Source organism: Macaca nemestrina, chromosome 10 (assembly GCF_043159975.1).
Source record: "Macaca nemestrina isolate mMacNem1 chromosome 10, mMacNem.hap1, whole genome shotgun sequence".
Lineage (NCBI taxonomy): Eukaryota > Metazoa > Chordata > Mammalia > Primates > Cercopithecidae > Macaca > Macaca nemestrina.
This window is the reverse complement of record NC_092134.1, coordinates 29,609,884-29,630,633: the sequence shown is the minus strand read 5'-3', so window position 1 is coordinate 29,630,633 and position 20,750 is coordinate 29,609,884. Positions and strand designations below refer to the sequence as shown.

At 42.9% G+C, this 20,750-nt stretch overlaps 1 protein-coding gene across 5 annotated transcripts in view; it reads left to right on the top strand.

Moving 5' to 3' along the window:
• The window catches only part of LOC105497739 (stabilin 2), a 168,200-nt gene that overhangs the window by 18,283 nt on the left and 129,167 nt on the right, over positions 1-20,750 (top strand). For all 5 annotated transcript variants that reach the window (XR_011608912.1, XR_011608911.1, XR_011608910.1 and 2 more), the window contains exons 4-6: positions 7,965-8,050; positions 9,537-9,606; positions 17,019-17,114. Coding sequence is in view for 2 of the 5 variants with exons in the window: in XM_071071220.1 (XP_070927321.1) it covers positions 7,965-8,050; positions 9,537-9,606; positions 17,019-17,114 (252 nt within the window). In the remaining 3 variants the exon portion in view is untranslated. The remainder of the gene's footprint in view (positions 1-7,964; positions 8,051-9,536; positions 9,607-17,018; positions 17,115-20,750) is intronic.

Genomic DNA, 20,750 nt, shown 5'->3' with positions numbered 1-20,750 from the left:
TAGACCATTTATATTTAACATGTTAGGTTTACATCCATCATCTTGCTATTTATTTTCTGTTTGTTCCATCTGTTCTTTGTTCCTTTTGCCCTCTTTGTTTGTCTTCTTTTGTATTAATTAATTCTTTTTATGATCCTCTTTTATCTCCTTTGTTGGCTTACTAGCTACACTTTTTATTTTTGGCAATTTTTTAAATGTTTCCTTTAAGGTTTATGGAATAAATCTTTAACTTAACATAGTCTACCTTTAAGTAATATTACGCCACTCTATGCATAAGAATCTTACAAGAATATACTTCTATTTCTACACTCCTATCCTTGATGCTATTATTGTTATGTATTTTACTTCTATATATGTTAGAAGCCCCACATTATATTGTTACCAATTTTTCCTTAAACAAATGAACCATCCTTTAAATGATTTAAAATATCGGAAAAATATATTTTACATTTAAGCACATAATGACGATGTCCAGCATTCTAAATTCTTTTATGTGGATACAGATTTATATCTGGTATTATTTTCTTTCTTCCTGACCAATTTTCTTTAACATTTCTTGTAGTGCAGGATATCTAGTGATGAATTCTTATGCCTTTCGTATGTCTGAAAAAGTCCTTATTTTGCCTTTGTTTTTGAAAAATATTGTTGTTGGATATAGAATTTTAAGTTGACAAATTTTTTGGTTTTCGTACTTTATGGATGTTGTTTCACTGTCTTTTCACTTATATTGTTTCTAACAAGATCTGTTGTCATTGTTATCTTTGTTCCTCTCAGCACAACAAATCCTTTTTCCCTTTGGCTGCTTTTAATTTACTTTTTATCACTGGTTCTAAGGTATTTTATTATAGTGTGTAGTTTTCTTCATATTGTTTGTGCTAGGTATTCTTTGAGCTCTTGGATCTGTGGGTTTATAGTTTTCATCAAATTTGGAAATTTTGACCACATTTTTTTCAAATACATTTTCTCCCTTCCTCCTTTTCAGAGATTCCAGTTATACATATATTAAAATGTTTGAAGTTGTCCCACAACTCACTGATGCTCTGCTCATTATCTTTCAGTCTCTTTTCTCTCCATGCTTCATTTTGTATAGTTAATATTGCTTGTCTTTAAGTTCACTAATCTTTTATTTCTCAGTCTTTAAACTGCTGTTAATTCTATATCTTGTATCTTTATTTCAGATGTTGTATTTTCATTGGTAGAAGTTCAATTTGGTTTTGTTTATATCTTCTTCTTTTTTTTAATTTATTTATTATTATTATACTTTAAGTTGTAGGGTACATGTGCATAACGTGCAGGTTTGTTACATATGTATACTTGTGCCATGTTGGTGTGCTGCACCCATCAACTCGTCATTTACATCAGGTATAACTCCCAATGCAATCCCTCCTCCCTCCCCCCTCCCCATGATAGGCCCCGGTGTGTGATGTTCCCCTTCCTGAGTCCAAGTGATCTCATTGTTCAGTTCCCACCTATGAGTGAGAACTGTTTATATCTTCTTTAACTTGCTTAATTCTCTACCTTCTTGAATATATAGAATACAGTTATAGTAACTATTTCTAAATCTTTGTCTACCAATAATATCATATAGTGATCTCTGGGTTGGTTTCAATTAACTGGTTTTTCCCCTCATTATTTATGCCTAGTAAATTTTTATTGAAATCAGACATTGCAAATATTACTTTGTTGGGTGCTTCTTATTCTTGTACTTTAAAAAATTCTTGAACTTTGTTCTGTGTCCACTTTGAGGAGTACCCTGTGTTAGAACTTTGTTGCCATTGACAGATGGCCTGAAGGCATAGAGTGGAGCTCTTTGAGAATTTTAAGAAGAAATAATATGAATTTTAGTGCCTGGTGGACAAGAAGTTTACAGAATTTTCTTTCTTGCAACATACTTGGTGGTACAATTTAGGAGCTAAGTTTCCTGTTGACCTCTAACCACTGGAGGCTACACCTTTTTACCAAAATAACCTAACTGCTGATTAGTCAAAGTGGCTTTAAGTTAGTGTACAAAATCTCCCTATGAATAGCACTGGCTTTCTACCAGCTGCCCAGTGCTACAGGTTTTTCTGAAGCAAGTCGTGTTCCAGTTAAGTGTTCAGGAACTTTCTTCTTACTAAGTTCATCCACATCAGAACCTTTCTGAAGCACCAGAAACATTGCCTAGTGTCCAGCTGATACACCACACAACCATGCCATGCAAAGGCACATCAACTCATAGGCATTGCTTCCCATCAGCCTGCTAGGCATAAAAATCTTCACTTCCTCTCTGTTTAGGACAATCTACATAAATTTGTCCAGCATACCCAGTGGTTCTCAAATACTGATGTGTAGTAGAATTACCTGCCATGCCTGTTAAAATGTACTTTCCTGATTCTTACACCAGGGAATCTCTATTTGGTAGGTGTTAAGTGTCGGGTTTTGCCTAAAATTGTAACAGGTTCTTATTGCCTAAGGGGATGAAATTGGACTGAAATTCAGCCCATTTTCAGTTTGCCAAACCATACACTCTAGTGTGGGCCTGGTATACCAAGAGGAAGGGGCACCTTCAATTTATTTTAGTTTCATCTGCTTTCTAAGCCTAGTGTCTGTGGGGATATATCCACAAGAGCAGTGAGGGTAGGGAAGACTTTTTATAATGTGCACAAAGGCTCTCTATGCCCTGGCATATTAGTCCAGGGCTTCCAAAAGGGAGATGCCAGACAGGGCTAGAGATACAAGAGATTACTTAGAAGAAACATGTGGGGAGATGCCAGACAGGGCTAGAGATACAAGAGATTACTTAGAAGAAACATGTGTGATGAAAAAAATGAGAAGAAAGCCAGGAGAAGCAGAGGGAGAAAGCAATGCAGGTCTGACCCTTGTGAACAAGAGAGGGAGTCAAGGAAGGTTAGTTGGAAAAGCTATAGACTATATGTAGGTCTAAGAAAATTTGGTAAAGCTGATGAGGAGTCCTCTAGCCAAAATCACCCAGCAGAGGAAGCCTGCATCTTAAAGGAGTGGGCCTGCCCTGGCATCTCTACCATGCTCAGTCATGGGCTGGAAGGAGTCATGAGAAGTGTAGTCTCATGAAAAAATAGTAGATTTCAAGGTAATTATGCTTCTGAAGTTGGAGATCTAAGAGGTGCTTGTTCATGGCTCACATACTGTATTAGTCCATTCTCACATTGCTGTGAAGAAATACCCAAGACTGGGTAATCTATAAAGGAAAGAAGTTTAATTGGCTCACAGTTCTGCATTGCTGGGGAGGCCACAGGAAACTTACAATCATGGTGGAAGGCAAAGGAGAAGCAGGCACCTCTTCACAGGGTGGCAGGACAGAGTAAGTGCAAGCAGGGGAAATGCCAGACACTTACAAAGCCATCAAGTCTCGTGAGACTCACTCACTATCGTGAGAACAGCATGGGGGAAACTACCACATGATCCAGTTACTTCCACCTGGTCCAGCCCTTGACACATGAGGATTACAATTCAAGTTGAGATTTTAGGTGGGGACACAGCCGAACTGTATCACATACCTAATGAGGAGGGCCTTGGAAATCTGCCTTTGTAAAAGTTCTCCACTCCCAAGGGATTCCAAACACCTGGTCCAGTGAATCACCCTTAGAGAAACACCTGCCTAAATTTTTTAAAAGGAAGGTATATTAACTGTCCTTAAGGAAAAAGAATGTCCAGACTTCCTAAACACAAAGTCACACTCTTGGGAACTGGAACTGGGGAAGCTCCCCAATTCCTTTCTGATCAGCGTAGCCTAGAGCATGGTTATATTCTCAAGAAATGACTCTGCCGCATGTTCTGCCACGTGTGTTATAATAGGAATGAGCTGAGTGGAACAGGCACCCAGAGGAAGGAAGTCAAATCTGCCTCAGAGGCAAGGTAAGAGAAAGGGTCTTTGAAGGTGGGAAAAGCACAGGTATGCTATGGAGAGAAAGGCATGTCTAGAAGAGTGTGGAATAGTCTATTTGGCTACATGGAAAGAGTGCACGATGGGGCGATAAGTTGGTTCCATGCTTGGAGGAACAGATTCAGTGGAATGTGAGTTTGGGAGACTGGGATTTAGGCAACATTGCCTGAAAATGTAAAAATACCTGGGAGGACATTTCTGCAAGGTGGCACTGATTGATGAGTCTCAGGCTGCAGGAGGACCTGTGTTGTTCTGAGCAAGCCCAGAAAGCAAACTGGGTGTCACCCAGAGAGCATCTTGTACCCCCATTTCTGGGGAGAGGTACAGGGAACAAAAGAGGGAAATAGTTGGGGAGCTGTCACTACCTTCCTAGCTCTGCACAGGGCTGGGCCTGGTTCACAAAACACCATCTCAGCTCAAGAAGGGCCTCCTATAAAAAGCAAACAGGAGAAGAACTATTTGATGGTGAACGATTTATGAAGATGCTCTCTTAGCACCCTTTGCTCAACAATGTGAGTGAACTCAAATGGCTCAGTTGGTTTTCAGATTGGCTCCCAACTGTTTACCTGGTCCCTGCTTGATTCAGCTCTCTCCCTTCCTCTACATCCTCACCTTCTGCTGCTCCTCCTAAGACAAAGACCAAAATCTTTAACAGGGTCCTTTCTTAATGATCTAGCTTTTGCCATCTGTTGAGATCAGATCTAAACCAACTGGGCTGTTTAGAATTAAATTATTTTTGGTAACTATTGGTAAGTAAGATCAAGTAGGTGAAGTGATGAGAGCTCTAGATCTCTTCCCCTGACAACCCTTAGCCCAGTCCATGCATCAGTATTACCTGAGTGTCTGTTTAATCCACAACTCTCTCCTCACTAGACTGGTAGGATCATGGAAATAGGAACCAAGTCTGTATGCTCACTTGTAAATATCCAAGATCTTAGATGGTCTGATTCAAACAAGTACCAGTAATTTATTTCCTGAGTGTTTTAACTGTTACAGTACCAGTCTGAAAAACAAAAACTCAAGAAGATCCACTCTGAATAATAGCAACTATCATTCATTAAGCACCTAATATTTCCAGTCCCTACAACAACCTGCCTAGAAGACAGTATTGTCCCCACATACACCTGAACTGAATCTCAGAGCCAGGCATGGACTTTGCCAAAAGCAAAGGGTTGCAAGCAAAGAGTTTAGCTGGGATTTGAACCCAGAACATTCTGACTGCAATGTCCCAGCTCCTCCCATGGCACCATCGCATTTCATGCCACTACTAGCCTAGTTGGTGAGAGCAACCCAAACCAATGTCTTGCTTTTTGAATACTTATGAATATTAGCTACCCATCAGTATGTCTCCCCCTTCCCTTGCCCCACAAACATGCCTGTTACCTGAGCTGTTGTCCTGGGGTGCATACCTGCCTGTTAATGGTGGGTGTTAGTGATAAACGGTGCAGTAGAGTGGAGCATCTTTCCAGGTTTTGAACCTGGCTCTGCCACTGCTGTGGAAATACCACAGGTCAAAATGGGCAATTTAGACTGTGTAGTTTGCTAATATTCTGGATGCAGGAAGGAATCGGAAGGAGCCAGACAGAAAACCATCTACAGATGGATATGACTCCCACCTCTATAGTACCTGCACATTATGAATTTTCTTCTAAAGAACTAGCCTAGTAACTTAAGGGAGTCCCCAGGGTCTCTTTCAGAGAGCTGCTTCTTTTACTGCTTAGTCTCTTTCTTCAAGAACTGCTGCTATGGTCTGAATGTTTGTGTCTCCCCAAAATTCATATGTTCATACCTAATGCCCAATGTGATTATATTAAAAGGTAAAATCTTTGGGAGGTGATTAGATCATAAGAACAGAGCCCTTATGGATGGGATTAGACCCCAGAGAGCTCCCTCGCCCCTTCCGCCAAGTGAAGATACAGTGAGAAGTCTCCATCTATGAACCAGGAAACAGGCCCTCACCAGACACAGAATCTGCCAGCACCTTGATATTGGACTTCCCAGCCTCCAGGACTGTGAGAAATAAACTTCTGTTGTTTATAAGCCACCCAGTCTAAGGCATTTTGTTATAGCAGCCTGAATCAACTAAGACAAATGCATTTTTATTTTCCATGGATGCTGATTTCACATGCCACAGGGAAGATGTGTGGCAGAATGAGCTGTGGCACAGGAAAGGTTATGGCAAAGGTCTTATGGGATGGGGATGGGAGGGAAGGGACAGCAGGAAGGTGGTCACTTCAGTAGAGGAAGGGTAAGTGTGTCTATCATTACCCCTTGCCAGCTGGGTGACTTTGGCCAAGTCACTTAACCACTCTGTGCCTGTTTCCTCATCTAGAAAGTATGGCTAAAAATAAGATTTAACTTCAGGGGATTGCTATGAGTTGTAAACAAATGCATCCTTTATTATTATTGATATGGCTTGGCTCTGTGTCCCCACCCAATCTCACCTTGAATTGTAATAATTCTCACGTGTCATGGGAGGGACCCAGTGGGAGGTAATTGAATCATGGGGGCAGGCCTTTCCCATGCTGTTCTCATGATCATGAATAAGTCTCACGACATCTGATGGTTTTGTAAAGAGGAGTTCCCCTGCACATGCCCTCTTGCCTGCTGCCATGTAAGACGTCACTTTGCTCTTTCTTCATCTTCTGCCATAATTGTGAGGCCTCCCCAGACATGTGGAACAGTGAGTCCATTAAATCTCTTTCCTTTATAAATTACCCAGTCTCAGGCATGTCTTTATTAGCAGCATGAGAATGGACTAATACAATTTTCTAGAACTTCCTGTCTTGTGGAAGGCACTTACCTTGCTAACTTAAATGTGGGATAACATTTCATCTCACCTCATTCACATAGACACATTTCATGGTCATTGCATGGTTTCTGCTTGGTGCTTGCAGTTTCAGATTTCTTATTTAAACAGTCAGAGCTCATCCAAATTGGCAATAAATCCATGTCAACTCAGCACTCAAAGTGTAGAACAACAGCAAGTATAGAAAGAAATAGAATTTATTTTCATCCTCATCACAATAGTACCTTAAACTTCGGTCACTTGCCATAATTTTTAATTCTCTATTTGATTCTGGGCATTGTAATATCTGGCTTTCTAGCTAAATGTCCCCCTGCCCCAACATGGAATATAATGCTTGGCACATATTAGGGTATTCCCTGAATGTCCTCAGTATTCACTGAATGTTTAGTGAATGTCCTCTAATAAATATCCATAAAAGCTCCAATTCAGGTCTAGAATATCACAGAAGTATTTATGCATGTTCGGAATCAGCTTCTGAATAAAATCTAAATTCCTTTGCTTACCATACTAGGCACTTCATTAATTGTCCCCAACTGTCCTATTTTACCTCATCAGCCCCCCACAACTCTCACACCCAGCTCCCAAGTCCCAGCCCCACCAAACTCTATCATTCCCAGAACAGGTTATGCCCTTTTACAATTCCAAGACCTCGTACTTGCTATTGCCTCTTCCTGAAACATCCTTTCCTTTTAAGCATAGCCAACTCCTACTGCGCCTTCAAAAGCGCCATTTAAATAACTCCTCTTCAGGGATGTCTCTCGGACTCCCTAAGGCAGCATCAATACCTCCCTTCTCTGGACTCTCTCAATACCCTTTCTAGCACACCTATGAAGAGGCCTGGCCTTAGCCATGCTAAGGTCTGAGCTTAAAGTCCCAGCTTTGCAACTTATAAACTGTGAGACCTTGGGTGAGTATATGCAACCTCTCTGAAATTCTTTTCATCTGCTAACTAGCACCAATAGCAACCACCCCTGAGGCTGCAATAGGAATGATCTAATTAGATCATTGTGAAGTGTATAGCAAACGCTCAAGAAATGGTAGACAGTGGATACTTTCTAATGCAGCTCGTGACCACATTGCGGTTCACCTGTGTATACTCCTGCCTCTTCTGTAAAACCCTAGATGACACCAACAGGTTCTGCAAGTATTTCTTATCCCTGGCAACTAGCACTCTTAGTAGGTGCTTAAGCACATCCTTGCAGAATGCTTGTGTGCAGTCACGAATGAATACATCTGAGCTGTTTGATTCCCTAGAGTGCCCAGGCGGAGCGGAGTCACCCTGCAATGGCAGAGGCAGTTGTGCTGAAGGCATGGAAGGAAATGGAACCTGCTCCTGCCAAGTAAGTTCGAAAATGTGTTCTTCCTTTCCTGGATTCTGCTCCCCATCTTTTTACCTGTTGATCCTCCTTAAACACACACACACACACACACGTGCACACACACATATACAGCGAAGTTCCTAAGAGGTAGAAGTATTAATTTTTTTAAAGTGTGCCATTTGCAACAAAATGACCACTTAAAGCCTGGGGGCCTTTAGGAGAGTCAATTACTGCTCAGTCTTAAGCATATCCACTTGCATAAATGGGTTTCAGGCCGGGCGTGGCGGCTCACGCCTGGAATCCCAGCACTTTAGGAGGCCGAGGGGGGTGGATCACGAGGTCAGGAGATGGAGACCATCCTGGCCAGCATGGTGGAACTTCGTCTCTACTTAAAACACAAAAATTAGCTGGGCATGATGGCCAGCGCCTGTAATCCCAGCTACTTGGGAGGCTGAGGCAGGAGGATCAGTTGAACCCGGGAGGCGGAGGTTGCAGTGAGCTGAAATTGTGCCATTGCACTCCAGTCTGGGTGACAAGAGCAAGACTCTGCCCCCCCACCCCAAAAAAAAAGTTTGAAACAATATCTATGTAATAACTTTTGAATATCCGTTGAAAAAGTAAAATGAGGCCATATATGTGAAAATACTGTATGACACTATACAGGACTATAGAAATTGCTGTCATTGTTAATATTAATAATCACTATTAGCAGACGACCCTTATGGTGCTATCCTCTGCATCCTTTGTGAACCGTTAGGTTTACCAGTTCAAGATTTTCTTTTACCAGTTTAAGGCTTTCTTCATTATCTCATGAAAGTGACTTTTTGAAAGTTTCAAGCCCTAGGGGATTTAAATACAAGGAAATCCTTCTGAAAAGGATTGAGCTCAACTGTCTTCAGAAATACAAAACTGAGGTCGGGTAGGTGGCTTACGCCTGTAATCCCAGTACTCTGGGAGGCTGAGGTGGGTGGATCACTTGAGGCTAGGAGTTGGACACCAGCCTAGCCAGCGTGGTGAAACCTGTCTCTACTAAAAATACAAAAATAATCCAGGTATGGTGGTGTGCACCTGTAATCCCAGCTACTCGGGAGGCTGAAGCAGGAGAACCTGGGAGGCGGAGGTTGCAGTGAACTGAGATCGTGCCACTGCACTTCAGCCTGGGTGACAGAGCAAGACTCAGTCTCAAAAAAAAAAAAAAAAGCAAAACTGAAAGCATTTTCCTTTCACCCTTGGGCGAAGTCGGGATATGGCTGCTAGCACTTGCTATCTATTTATATCTTTGGACTGACACAGCAGCTTTCTCCTGCAGAGCTTCAGACCCTTAGTACAAAATGACACAGGGATTAATGTATGTAATGATAACACAAATAAACAGAAAGAAGCAGCTCCGGGAAAGGCACAGAGGGAAAATATATTTGAGAAACAAATGCTGAGTTGGAAATTCAAGGCCTTCCTCGTACCATGGGTCCCCTTGAGTCTAATGTCAACCACCTGTGGTGTTTTGCAGGAAGGGTTTGGTGGAACAGCCTGTGAAACCTGTGCTAATGACAACTTATTTGGACCCAGCTGTTCAGCAGGTATGTCTGAGTTTTGTAATCACCACATTTGTAAGGGTTGACAGTCCACAGGAAAGATTACTCCCTGAGGAGAAAACACTGAATAGTTATGTGTGATAAAAAAGAAACTTCAGCAGAATTCAATTTAAAGGAGTTTAATTGGGCAACGAACAATTCGTGAATCAGGCAGTCCCCAGAATCACAGCAGATTCAGAGACTCAGTGAAGCCATGTGATGGAAGATTTATAGACAAAAAATGGGAAATGACGTGCAGAAATCGGAAGTGAGGTACAGAACTGCTGGATTGGTTACAGCTCGGCATTTGCCTTATTTGAACATAGTTTGAACACTCAGCAGTATATGAATGATCGGAGTACAGCCGCTGGGATTGGCCAAGACTCAGCTATTGTTAAGACGCATACTCCTAAGTTAGGTTTTCAGTCTTGTCTACCTATTAAGCCAGGTTGCAATTCGTCCACAAGGACTCAAATATAGAAGTACAGAGTCCTTATCAAGCCATGATTAGTTCACTTTAACATGTGTAACCAAGTCTACATAGGGAAAACAAAAAGTTGACAACAAAACTGTTAAATGCAGTCGTTGAAAACAGAGACAGTGTTTCCTGAGGTTCTCAGCCCTGGCATGTGCAGTCAGCTACTCCCCAGAAATGCTTCCAGCCATCTTTATGGCTCCCTCTCCCCAGGCTCTAGGATTCCACCGCTAGCTGTTCCTTGCCTGCCCAACTTTTCTCTGGGCTCTTTCTGAATCCTGGTCTCCGCATAGATCCATAGGCTTCCAATTATACCGTGGGCCCCACCTAATTCTAATGGTTCCCTTCCTTTTGGGGGTTCACAAATAATTCCCTAAGGTGGTCAGAGATTGTTGCTCCAAATTAAAGAAACAAACTTGAGACTGGCTTGTTCACTCTCTTGTTTTTGGCTGTGTCCAGAAGTAGACTTGAGATAGAGATTCGAGTAACAAGTAGTTAGTTTATTTGAATGGTGATCCCAGGAAACACGAGGATGTGAGGAAGTAATGTGAGGAAAATAAACAGGACATTATTAATCCAAGTGCCACTGTGGACCACTGGAGCCTGATGCCCCGGGGAGCTCTGGGGGTTGGTGCAGAACACACAGCTCAGTCATCTCACCTGAGGGGAGAGGGAGCCATAGTGCGGTGGGCAGAATAATGGCTCCCTGAAATGTCCACATCCAAATCCCTAGCACCTGGGAATATGGTACCTGACATGGCAAACATAACTTAAGGTAGCAAATAGAATTAAGGTTTCTAATCAGCTGACCTTAAGATAAGAGATTATCCTGGGTTATCTGGGAAGGCCCAGTGTTAATCACAAGGGTCCTTAAGGATGGAGAAGGGAGACAGAAGATGAGTGTCAGAGTTACAAGATGTGAGAAAGACTTGGTCCGCCAATTTCTGGCTTTGAAGAAGGAAAAGCCATGAGCCAAGGAATGTGGGTGGCCTCTTGAGGCTGGAAAAGGCAAGGAAACATGTTCTCCCCAGAATCTCCAAAAAGGAGCACAACAATGCCAACACCTTGATTTTAGCACAGTGATTTTGGATTTCTTGTCTTCAGAAATGTAAGACAATAACTTTGTGTTGTTTTAAGACACTAAGTGTGTAGCAATGTGTTACAGCAGCGACAGGGAATTAATACACATAGTCAAGTGGGGAGAGTTTTTCACCCCCTGCTACTTAAGAGTGTCTAGGGAGCACCTAGGCAGAGTGACCATCCTCAGGTTCACACAAAACCCTCAGGCTAAGAGCTGTGGATCCTGGAAGTTAGCTGGAAGGCTCACAATCGCAATCTTTAAGGTCTAAAGAATGTGGGTATGGTAGAAACAGTGTCTGCTAGATCCTCATCTCCCAAAAAGATGTGGGTAGCTTTTTGCCAACACCACTTGGGCTCTGACTTTCATAGAAAAATTAAACTCAGTAGACACTGCTTCGATTCAAATATTTTTGGCAAGGAAACCTATGCACACACAACACATCCCACCCCCATAAGTTTGCAAACTCTGTAATAAATTTTATCTGCAATTGCAGAGGCATTGCCTTATTCTAATCCATAAGGTCCTCTTAGGCAGGTGTTGTGGTATCTTTATTTCCAGTACCTTCTACCTGCTGCCTGCCTGGTAGACACTCACTACACTGTTGTTGGATGAATAAATGAGTGAGTGAATATATGACTAGATGAATCAATGAATGAATTATCTAGTTTGCTCCAGTGATGTTCTCCTGACCCAGAAGCATGGTTTTAGAACCCAGGTTTCAGACTCAGACAAGGTTTCAGCTCTAGGACTGCTAATCATGGAGACTTTATGAAGCATGCTATCTAATATTGCCTCTTTTAGAGAGGATTTAATGGGATGATAAGTGCATAATAAATGTTACGATTATTATTCCCTAGCATCCCTTAATCATAGGTGTTTCTTCACCCACCGTTCTATAGAGATTATTTCATAAGGCTGTTAGCAAAAGCAAATTTAAAACAGATATTGGGGCTGGGCTCAGTGGCTCACGCCTGTAATCCCAGCACTTTGGGAGGCTAAGTCTGGATCCGTTGAGATCAGGAGTTTGAGACCAGCCTGGCCAACACAGTGAAACCCCATCTCTACTAAAAATACAAAAATTAGCTGTGTGTGGTGGTGCAGGCCCGTAGTCCCAACTACTTGCAAGGCTGAGGCAGGAGAATCACTTGGACCTGGGAGTCGGAAGTTGCAGTGAGCCGAGATCACACCACTGCACTCCAGCCTGGGTGACAGAGCAAGACTCCATCTCAAATAAATAAATAAATAAATAAACCCAAAAAACAATGGATATTGGTATCCCATGTGTTTTTAAATTTAAATATTACATTAAAGGACAGCAAGTAAAATGTAATCAGTCAACTGTATAGAAATAGCATGTCTCCTCCCAAATTTACCCTTCCCTGCCATTTAAGAATTTAAATCACATATGCTAAATATATATTGAAATGGGAAGGAGTAAAGAAAGCATCCAGTGTTGCTTAGATCCCAAGAAAGCCTAGTAAATTGTCTGGAGATGACAAATGAGGAAGAAGACCCATGTTATCTCCAAGACACTGGTGTTGGTTACCGTTGAGCAGAGACGCACAGGGAAATTCCCAACATTTCCAAATAAAGGAAGGATCCTCCCTTCACACTTGGTGTCATGGAGAAAGGGCAAGTGAAAGGGAGAAAGATGGCTTCAACACCTAAATTTTTAGGTAAGAAAACTGGAAACTTAAACTGAGACCCAAGAGAAAAACTTCCAAGCTATGGATTCCAATGGAATTTTCTGTGATGAAGGAAATATTGTCTGTTTGCACTGTCCCATACAGTAGCCACTAGCCACATGTGACCATTGAGCACCTGAAATGGGGCTAGTGCAACTAAGGAGTTAAAATTCAAATTGCACTAAATATCACTTAATTCAAATTTAAATAGGCACATGTGGCTTGTGGCTACCAAATTAAATACCATAGCTCTAGAATGTAACAATTAAGAGAACAGGCTTTAAACTCAGTTTGACCATAGTTTGAAACAGACCCTACTTGGTGTGTGACCGAGGGCAAGCTATTTAAATCCCCTAAGCCTTTCTCATCTATAAAACAGGAATAATAATATCAATTTCATGGGATTGACAACATAGTAAAGCTCCTAGTATTATGTCACAAGCACTCAATCAATAGAAGTAAGTATTAAGTGAGGACAAAAATAATCCAACAGCAAGCGAGTCACTGATGAATGAATGGATGGATGAATGACTCAGCAATGGCTGGTTGTTTCCCGCTGACAAGGACTATGGAGACTGCAAACCTTTTCATCCAGGCATCCACTGGGTGCCAGTGTTGTATCATCCAATGAGACATTGGTCCGGGGAGGTGGCCATTCTGCCTGACAGCTCCATTAGGTGCAGTTTATTTTTCACACTGTCCGTAATCTTCTGTGGTAGCACTCTCCTCCTAGACTGCTCGTTGGTTTAGAGATGATTTCGAGCTGCAGCAGCCAAAGGTTTTCATCTCTGCTGCCAGTAACGCAGCCTGCTCAGTGCCTCCTTTCCAGCTAGCCAGATTGCAAAGCCCATTTTCTCTAACATGATCCCGGAATCAATCCCACAACCACGTACTGTTAAGAAGAGTCACTCGTATTTGCTAAGCACCTCCTGTGTGTCAGACCATGTGCAGAGGGGTTTCTTTGGATCCTCACTACAACTCTCCAAAGGAGGTGGGGGTTCTCCTTTTATGTATGAAGAAGCAGAGAGGGTTGCTCAAGGCCATGCAGCTATTATGGGGGCAGAGGCAGGATTTGACCCCATGTGTGTGACTCCAGAGCCTGGGCCCCCAAGCGCTGCCCCAGTCTGCCTCTGGTGAGTGTCCATCATATATTACACACCAGACAGGTGATGTGGATCCTACGAGTGATGAGATTAGGTGCCCAGTCCCAAGAAGCTGGAAATGTGGGTGGCGACTGTGATGATGCAGTGTGCACAGCCCAGACAAGATCCTATGGGAGCACAGGAGAGGGAGCAGCTTACTCTGCTATGGGGCACGTCACAGGAGGCTATGCATACCATCCCTCTGACCAGCATGGCCATGGCTTTCACCACTTTAAAGTTATGCCACCCAAGTTTTATGTGTCTCTAGAGATTTACTGAGACTGGTTAACAAGTACCAAGCGCTCTTTCAATGATCATCTGGGAAACCCTCTGCCACTCACATCTCCTTCCCAAGGACATGTTCCTGGCAGCAGCTGGCAGCCTGCAATGCAGCATCAGACGCTTCCAAAAGCTGCCAGTGCCTGGCAGTTAATCCAGTAGAGAGGCTGTAGTGGAAAATGGCATGAAGGGAGAGGCTCATGCCGGGGCCTTGGGCCAATACCACACAGCCAGGAGGGCAATCTTAATGACAAGGACAACACTCGCAATTTGCACTGAGTTGGGAGCAGGAGCCCTCTGTGCCCCTCACCTTCCTCCAATGGCTGCATGACAGCACTTAGGACAGGAATTGTCACTGTATCTCCTAGAGCCTGGCTTCCCACTGCACTGTGAGCTCCTGGACTTTAGATATTATCAATTACTCACATGTTGTATACCTAGTGCCTAATAAAGCTGGGTAAATATTTTTTGAATTGAATTGAATCTTCTCCACTGAGCCCATAGTACACTCCCTCCTCACCCCACTATCTCCATAACCAACTTTACTGCTCTCCAGAACTTGTTTATTCCAAAAATCCACAGCCATAGGTAGATATCAAAGTGCTTGGCTAAAATAGAAACAATGTCAATTGAGTTTTGAAGGGAGGATGGCACTGCAAATCCCATTTAATTCTTCAGTTATTTGAGGGACTACTTGAGCTAGCTATCTCCCGTTTTTTCATGTGTGATACACAGGTAGTAATGATACCTACCTCAAAGGATGTGGTAAACATGAGATGACGCATGCAATGCACTTGGCAAAATGCCTGATAGATAGTAAGCACTCAGTAAAGAGAAGTGTGGGGCCTCGGGTGAAAAATTTAAGGAGGCATCAAAACAACTCAAAAATCAAGATCAAAACTGCACTGATTTCCTAGGGCAGCTGCAGCAAAGTACTACGCACTGGGTGCCTTAAAACAACAGCAACTTATTGTTCCAGTTCTGGAAACTAGAAGTCAAATATCAAGGTGTTGGCAGGGCCATGCTCCTTTTGAAGCTTCTAGAAGAAGGTCCTTCCTTGCTTCTTTCAGCCTCTGGTAGCCCCAGCTGGTTTTGGTTGTGACAGTATCCGATCTCGGAGACTCCGATCTCGGCCTCCCTCTTCACATGCCTCTTCCCATCGTGTCTGTGGTGTCTCCCCTTCTCATAAGGACACCAGTCATATTGGATTATGGGCTCACCTTACTCCAGTATGACCTGATCTTAACTCATTACATCTGCAATGACCCTACTTCCAAACAGGAGCATTCTGAAGTACTGGGGATGAGGACTCCGCCATATTATTTTGGGAGACAAAACTCAACCCATGACAATAATACTTTAAAAATTATTGAATGAAACATCAAAATGCTCAATAACAGCGGGATGCAGCTCTGTGCTTGCACGACCCTGTTTCACTCTCCTCACCCTAATCCTGGCCCTGCTGGGCAATGTCGTTATCTAAAATTTAGTTGTGTAGTTGTTGGTATTGTTACAGGGCACCGTAAAACATGTGGGGAAATACAGAGGTGGGGAGGTCATTCCAAGCAGTCCCAATCTAATAGGGGAGAAAAATATACAGATTGAGAAAGAAAACAGCAGCCCTGACAGCTGTCTCCTGGCTGCTGGCCTAGTTGCTACCGGAGAGGCTGTGGTGTTCTGCTGCTAAGCATAAAGAATTTTGCAGAATATCACCATCAGACAAAAGACTCACTATATCTATGGAGGAAAAGACAAAAACTAGGCCAGGGAATAATCATGTCTGAACAGAGACTCAGCAACAATGGATGACCATGAGAACTATCCAGCCTCTCCTGGCTGACATAAGAGCCTACTGCTACTTCTCGCAGAATGGCTCACCCTTGCTGCTGACTTGATTTGACCATTGGTGCGCTCCTGGTGGTCTTCAGCTGTCAGGTATTAACAAACTTGTAGTTGTCATAGGATGCAATAGTGGACATGGAACAAAGAAAGTGCTGCTGGAGCCAGAGGAGCACAGATTGTTTGGAGACCACTGAGATGGCAACACAGAAGTGGGGGCTTTGGCTGGCCTTGAAGGATAACAAGGATTCCAGTTAGCACACAAAAGGGAGCGCAGCAGAGGAAAAGCCTGGAGGTGTGAACATGCAAGATGCATTTCCTGCTGCTTCCACCTGTGCCCTTCATTTATCATCCCTGAAATGATCTGTCACTGGGCTAAAACATCAAGCTAGAAAATATGGCATGGTTATTCTAGACCCTTTTGAATATTTTCCTTTTTTTATCCTTGCATTGCCCCATCAATAGGTAGGACTTATTTGTATAGATATCTGCTACCAACAGTGATTGAGTTAGTAGTAGCTTTTCTCTTTTAAACATAACAGGTGTATATAAGACACTAAATTAATTCTCTTGTTGAGATATCCAAAGATGAAGTAAATAGTTTGAGAGTAGGGGAAAGAACTCCAATGTGTATGATATGCCCCATGCTTTATATATATTATGTTACTTGACTCTATAGAAATCCCAGGAAGTAGGCACTATTATCCATATGTTAAACTTAAAAAAAAAAAATCCTGGTGCTGATAAAAGGGAGAGGAACCAAAGTTCAAACAAGGGTCTCTAGGACTTCAAATCCATGGTCTTCTTCACCTTATTATGCAGAGTCTCAGCAAAGATGATCTGAAAATACTAGCCTTCCAGAATGTTTAGCAACAGTTTATGTCAGGTGATAAAAATCCCCCACTTTCTGTCTCCAGTGTGCAACTGTGTGCATGGGGTGTGCAACAGTGGACTAGATGGCGATGGAACCTGTGAGTGCTACTCTGCATACACTGGTCCCAAGTGTGACAAGCGTAAGTACTGCTAGTTTCCTTAATGCCACGCCAGATCAAATAGGCACAAATGTATGCATTTCAATTTTGTATCTGTTACTGGTTCTCTGCAGGGGCAAGGTACCACCTAAAGTTTTCTGGAAAGAAACCAGAAATTAAAAAGAGAATGTAGAAGAGAAAAGAAAAGAAGAGGAGGGAAAGAAAGGAGGAGGAAGAGAGAGAACAGAAGCAGTGTGGTGTCAAGGCTATAGCTGTGTTTTAGGAAGGTTGAGCTGGAGGCCACGTGAAAGGTAGAATGGAAAGAGGGACACTGGGGCTGGGAAGCCAACACAAGCCATTGCAACAAGTTAGTCACCTAGTAAAGGAGACACAGCATCTTCTCGATTATGAGCCTCAAAGGTGGAACACATTAACAGCCCTAAGGAAGAGGAAAGGGTGCTTCACCAAGGCTAAGTGATTCACCAAAGGCCACACAACTAGTAAATAGGACAGCTAGAACTAAAGTTATTTGAATCCATGGGAAATTCTGAAAGCAATCTATTATACTGGGTCCAATCAAGAGCTAGAAACCGAGGGGTGATTTAAACAAGGGAAGTTTAATAGGGATAATTAGTAAGCTGTGATAGGAGAGCAGCTGTAAAAATGCAAACAGAACTCTAGAGAGGATGGAGCATAGCAAACAAGGGACAAATTTGGAAGGGGGTGGCTGTCCCCAAGTCTGGATTTAAACCTTGTTGGAGAGGATGTGGTGGGTGGCCGAGAAGTTTGCTGTTTTATCCAGGCCAGCACTGGACCACAGTCACCTAGCAGGCATGGGGCAACCCTTCAGGGCCTTGGGGAGCTGAGGCTGGTGGGTGAGGCACAAGAAATCAGGGACCTCTCAGGCAAAAAACCTGGAATACACAATGTCTATGTCGAGAGGGCTGTGGGAAGGTGGTCACTAGGTCCAGGCCAAGGAAGCAAGGTCAGTCACTGAGGAACTCTGGGTGCACCGCTGGGGCAGATCATTCCTGAGCAGACCCCGCAGCAGCAGCAAAGGAACAGGCAGCAGCGGCACCACATGGCTCCCTGGAGGCAGAAAGAGGAGCCCCCGCCTCCCGCCAGCGCCCTCTACTGGCAAAGCTTAACATCGCTCTGTGAAGGAGAAACACATGATGGCAGAGCCAGCTCTGAAGGGTGAATTGGGAGCTGACATGTTAAGAAATCGGTCATTCTGCCTGTGCCACTAGCCTCATTTAACTTATCCTCGGGACTTTAGTCTCCTGTAAAATGAAAGGGTTGGGTGAGATTGAAAGTCAGCAAATGCAAACTCATTTTATTGGAAGCAGTTGAAATGCCGTGAGCGGTGGTAGCAACAGGATGAATAAACTCAGCCTCTGCCTTCTTCCTGTAGCTGGGACAGCCATGCAAGCTTCCAGTCCAAATGCAAAGGCAAATGGGTGGGACGGGTCTTCTGTGATCCTCAGTCAGTCCCCTTCCTTGGCCACTCCTGCCATTGTCCAATGGACTCCTGGGCACAGGCCTTCTCAGTAAGGCAGGAGACCCAGTCCAGAAGCCGGCCTAATGGAAAACCCTATTAGATATGCTTCCGAGTAAAAAAAAATAATAATTCTGTCAAGCCAAATGACAAGAGACTAGGACAAAAATATTTAAAATCCACATGGCAGATACATTTTTATAATAAAAAATTGGATTCATGTAAAGTCTATAGTCTAAATTTCAGACTAAGAAATGAAAACAGGCTGGGCGTGGTGGCTCATGCCTATAATCCCAGCACTTTGGGAGGCCGAGGCAGCTGGATCATCTGAGGTCAGGAGTTCAAGACCAGCCTGGCCAACATAGAGAAATCCTGTCTCTACAAAAATACAAAAATCATCCAGGCATGATGGCGGGTGCCTGTCATCCCAGCTACTCAGGAGGCTGACCCAGGAGAGTCACTTGAACCTGGGAGGTGGAGGTTGCAGTGAGCCGAGATCACGCCATTGCACTCCAGCCTGGGTGACAGACCAAGACTCTGTCTCAGAAAGAAATGAAAACCAGCAATAAACATGAAAAAGGTGCTAAGTCCACTAATCGTCACACCCATACATATTAAAATGCAGTCATATTTGGAGTCCTGGGGGTTTATTTTTGTTTGTTTGTTTGTTTGTTTGTTTGTTTTGCCCACTATGTTACAAAGATTGAAAAGATAGATAGTATCCATCTGTGGGTATGAAAAAAATGACAGTGAATTCCTACAACCTATGGGGGAAATTTACTTACTAAATTTGAAGACATGCTTATAGTATGCTTCTGTGGCCCCAATTCTAAGAATTTACCCCAGGAGAGGACAGGAATTTGGCAAAGGTAAGCATATATGATCAAAGAAATGTATGGAAATGCTATTTGTAGGAAGATAACAAGCCGAAAACGACTTGAATTCCCACCAGTAGGAAATTGGTTGAATAAGTTGTGGTACATCCTATACTAGTTAGGATAATGCTAGTTGCTATAAAAAATAAACACAAAACTTCAATGACTTAACACTATGGTTTTAAAATTGTGCGCCAGGGTGTCCCAAGGTACTATAATCAAATTCACTGGCTACTATTGGATATTTTAAATTTCTGAGGGAAACACAGAGACACATCTGTCAGATACCACATGAACGGCTAGCTTGAGTTAGTTCACAATTTCAACATGAGGTCGCACTAATTCCTTGCAGTGACATCATATCTTTGCAAAGGTACATTTTCAATGATTACTTTGATAAAAGGCAAGTGCCTCATGAAAATCAATGTGACTGAAATGAGGGTGCCAGTCTCCAATCTGTATCAAATTTTAAAGTTTGAGAAGTTGTGCAGTGTCCAACACACTCACATGTCTTATACGTAGGTCAATGTGGTTACTTAAAAATAGACATTTTTCTATTAAGCATGTCACTTTTTCAAATGGCTGCTAAGTGATTCTAACAGCTAAATAAATGAACCTTTTCGGTATTTCTTTTGATGTTGGGGTACCATGAAAAAATTATTGGGAACCTCTGGCTTAACACTAAAAATGTATAGTTCTCACTCATGTAACAGTCCAATGTGGGTGTTCCTGGCTGGTGCCAGCTCCCCACTACATGGTGATTAGGGATCCAGATCTTTCCATCTTGTGACTCTGTCATTCTCTAGTACCTCAGAGTACTCTGCCTCCAGCCATCACAGATGGGAAAGAGAAGATGGAGAGGTACCTGCTTATGAAAGTCCAGGAAAAAATATATAAAACCTCTGCTCAATATTCCATCAGCATGAACTAGTCACGTGACCTTTCCTGGATGTAAAGTGGGGTGGAAAATGTAATCCTGAAGGAGCAGTCACTTTCTGCCAAAACTTCTGGTTTATGAAAGGGTTGGGGGAATAGTCTCTGTGAACTATTTTACTCAACTAGCCACTGTTGGGAGACAATTCTCCATGCATCTCTCACATGTGTGCACATCTTGAGAGCAATACACTGACTGCTCTTTGTTCCAGATCATCTGTTCAAGGATGTTTGTATACTGAACAGACTTGGAAGACATAGTATCTCCCTCAGGAGCAAAGGGCAGGCATGCTTACTGCCAGTGCCTCTCAGCTCCAAAATCATCCTTTTTGCCTGCTCTGTGATAATGGAGCTGGGCTGTATAAATGATTC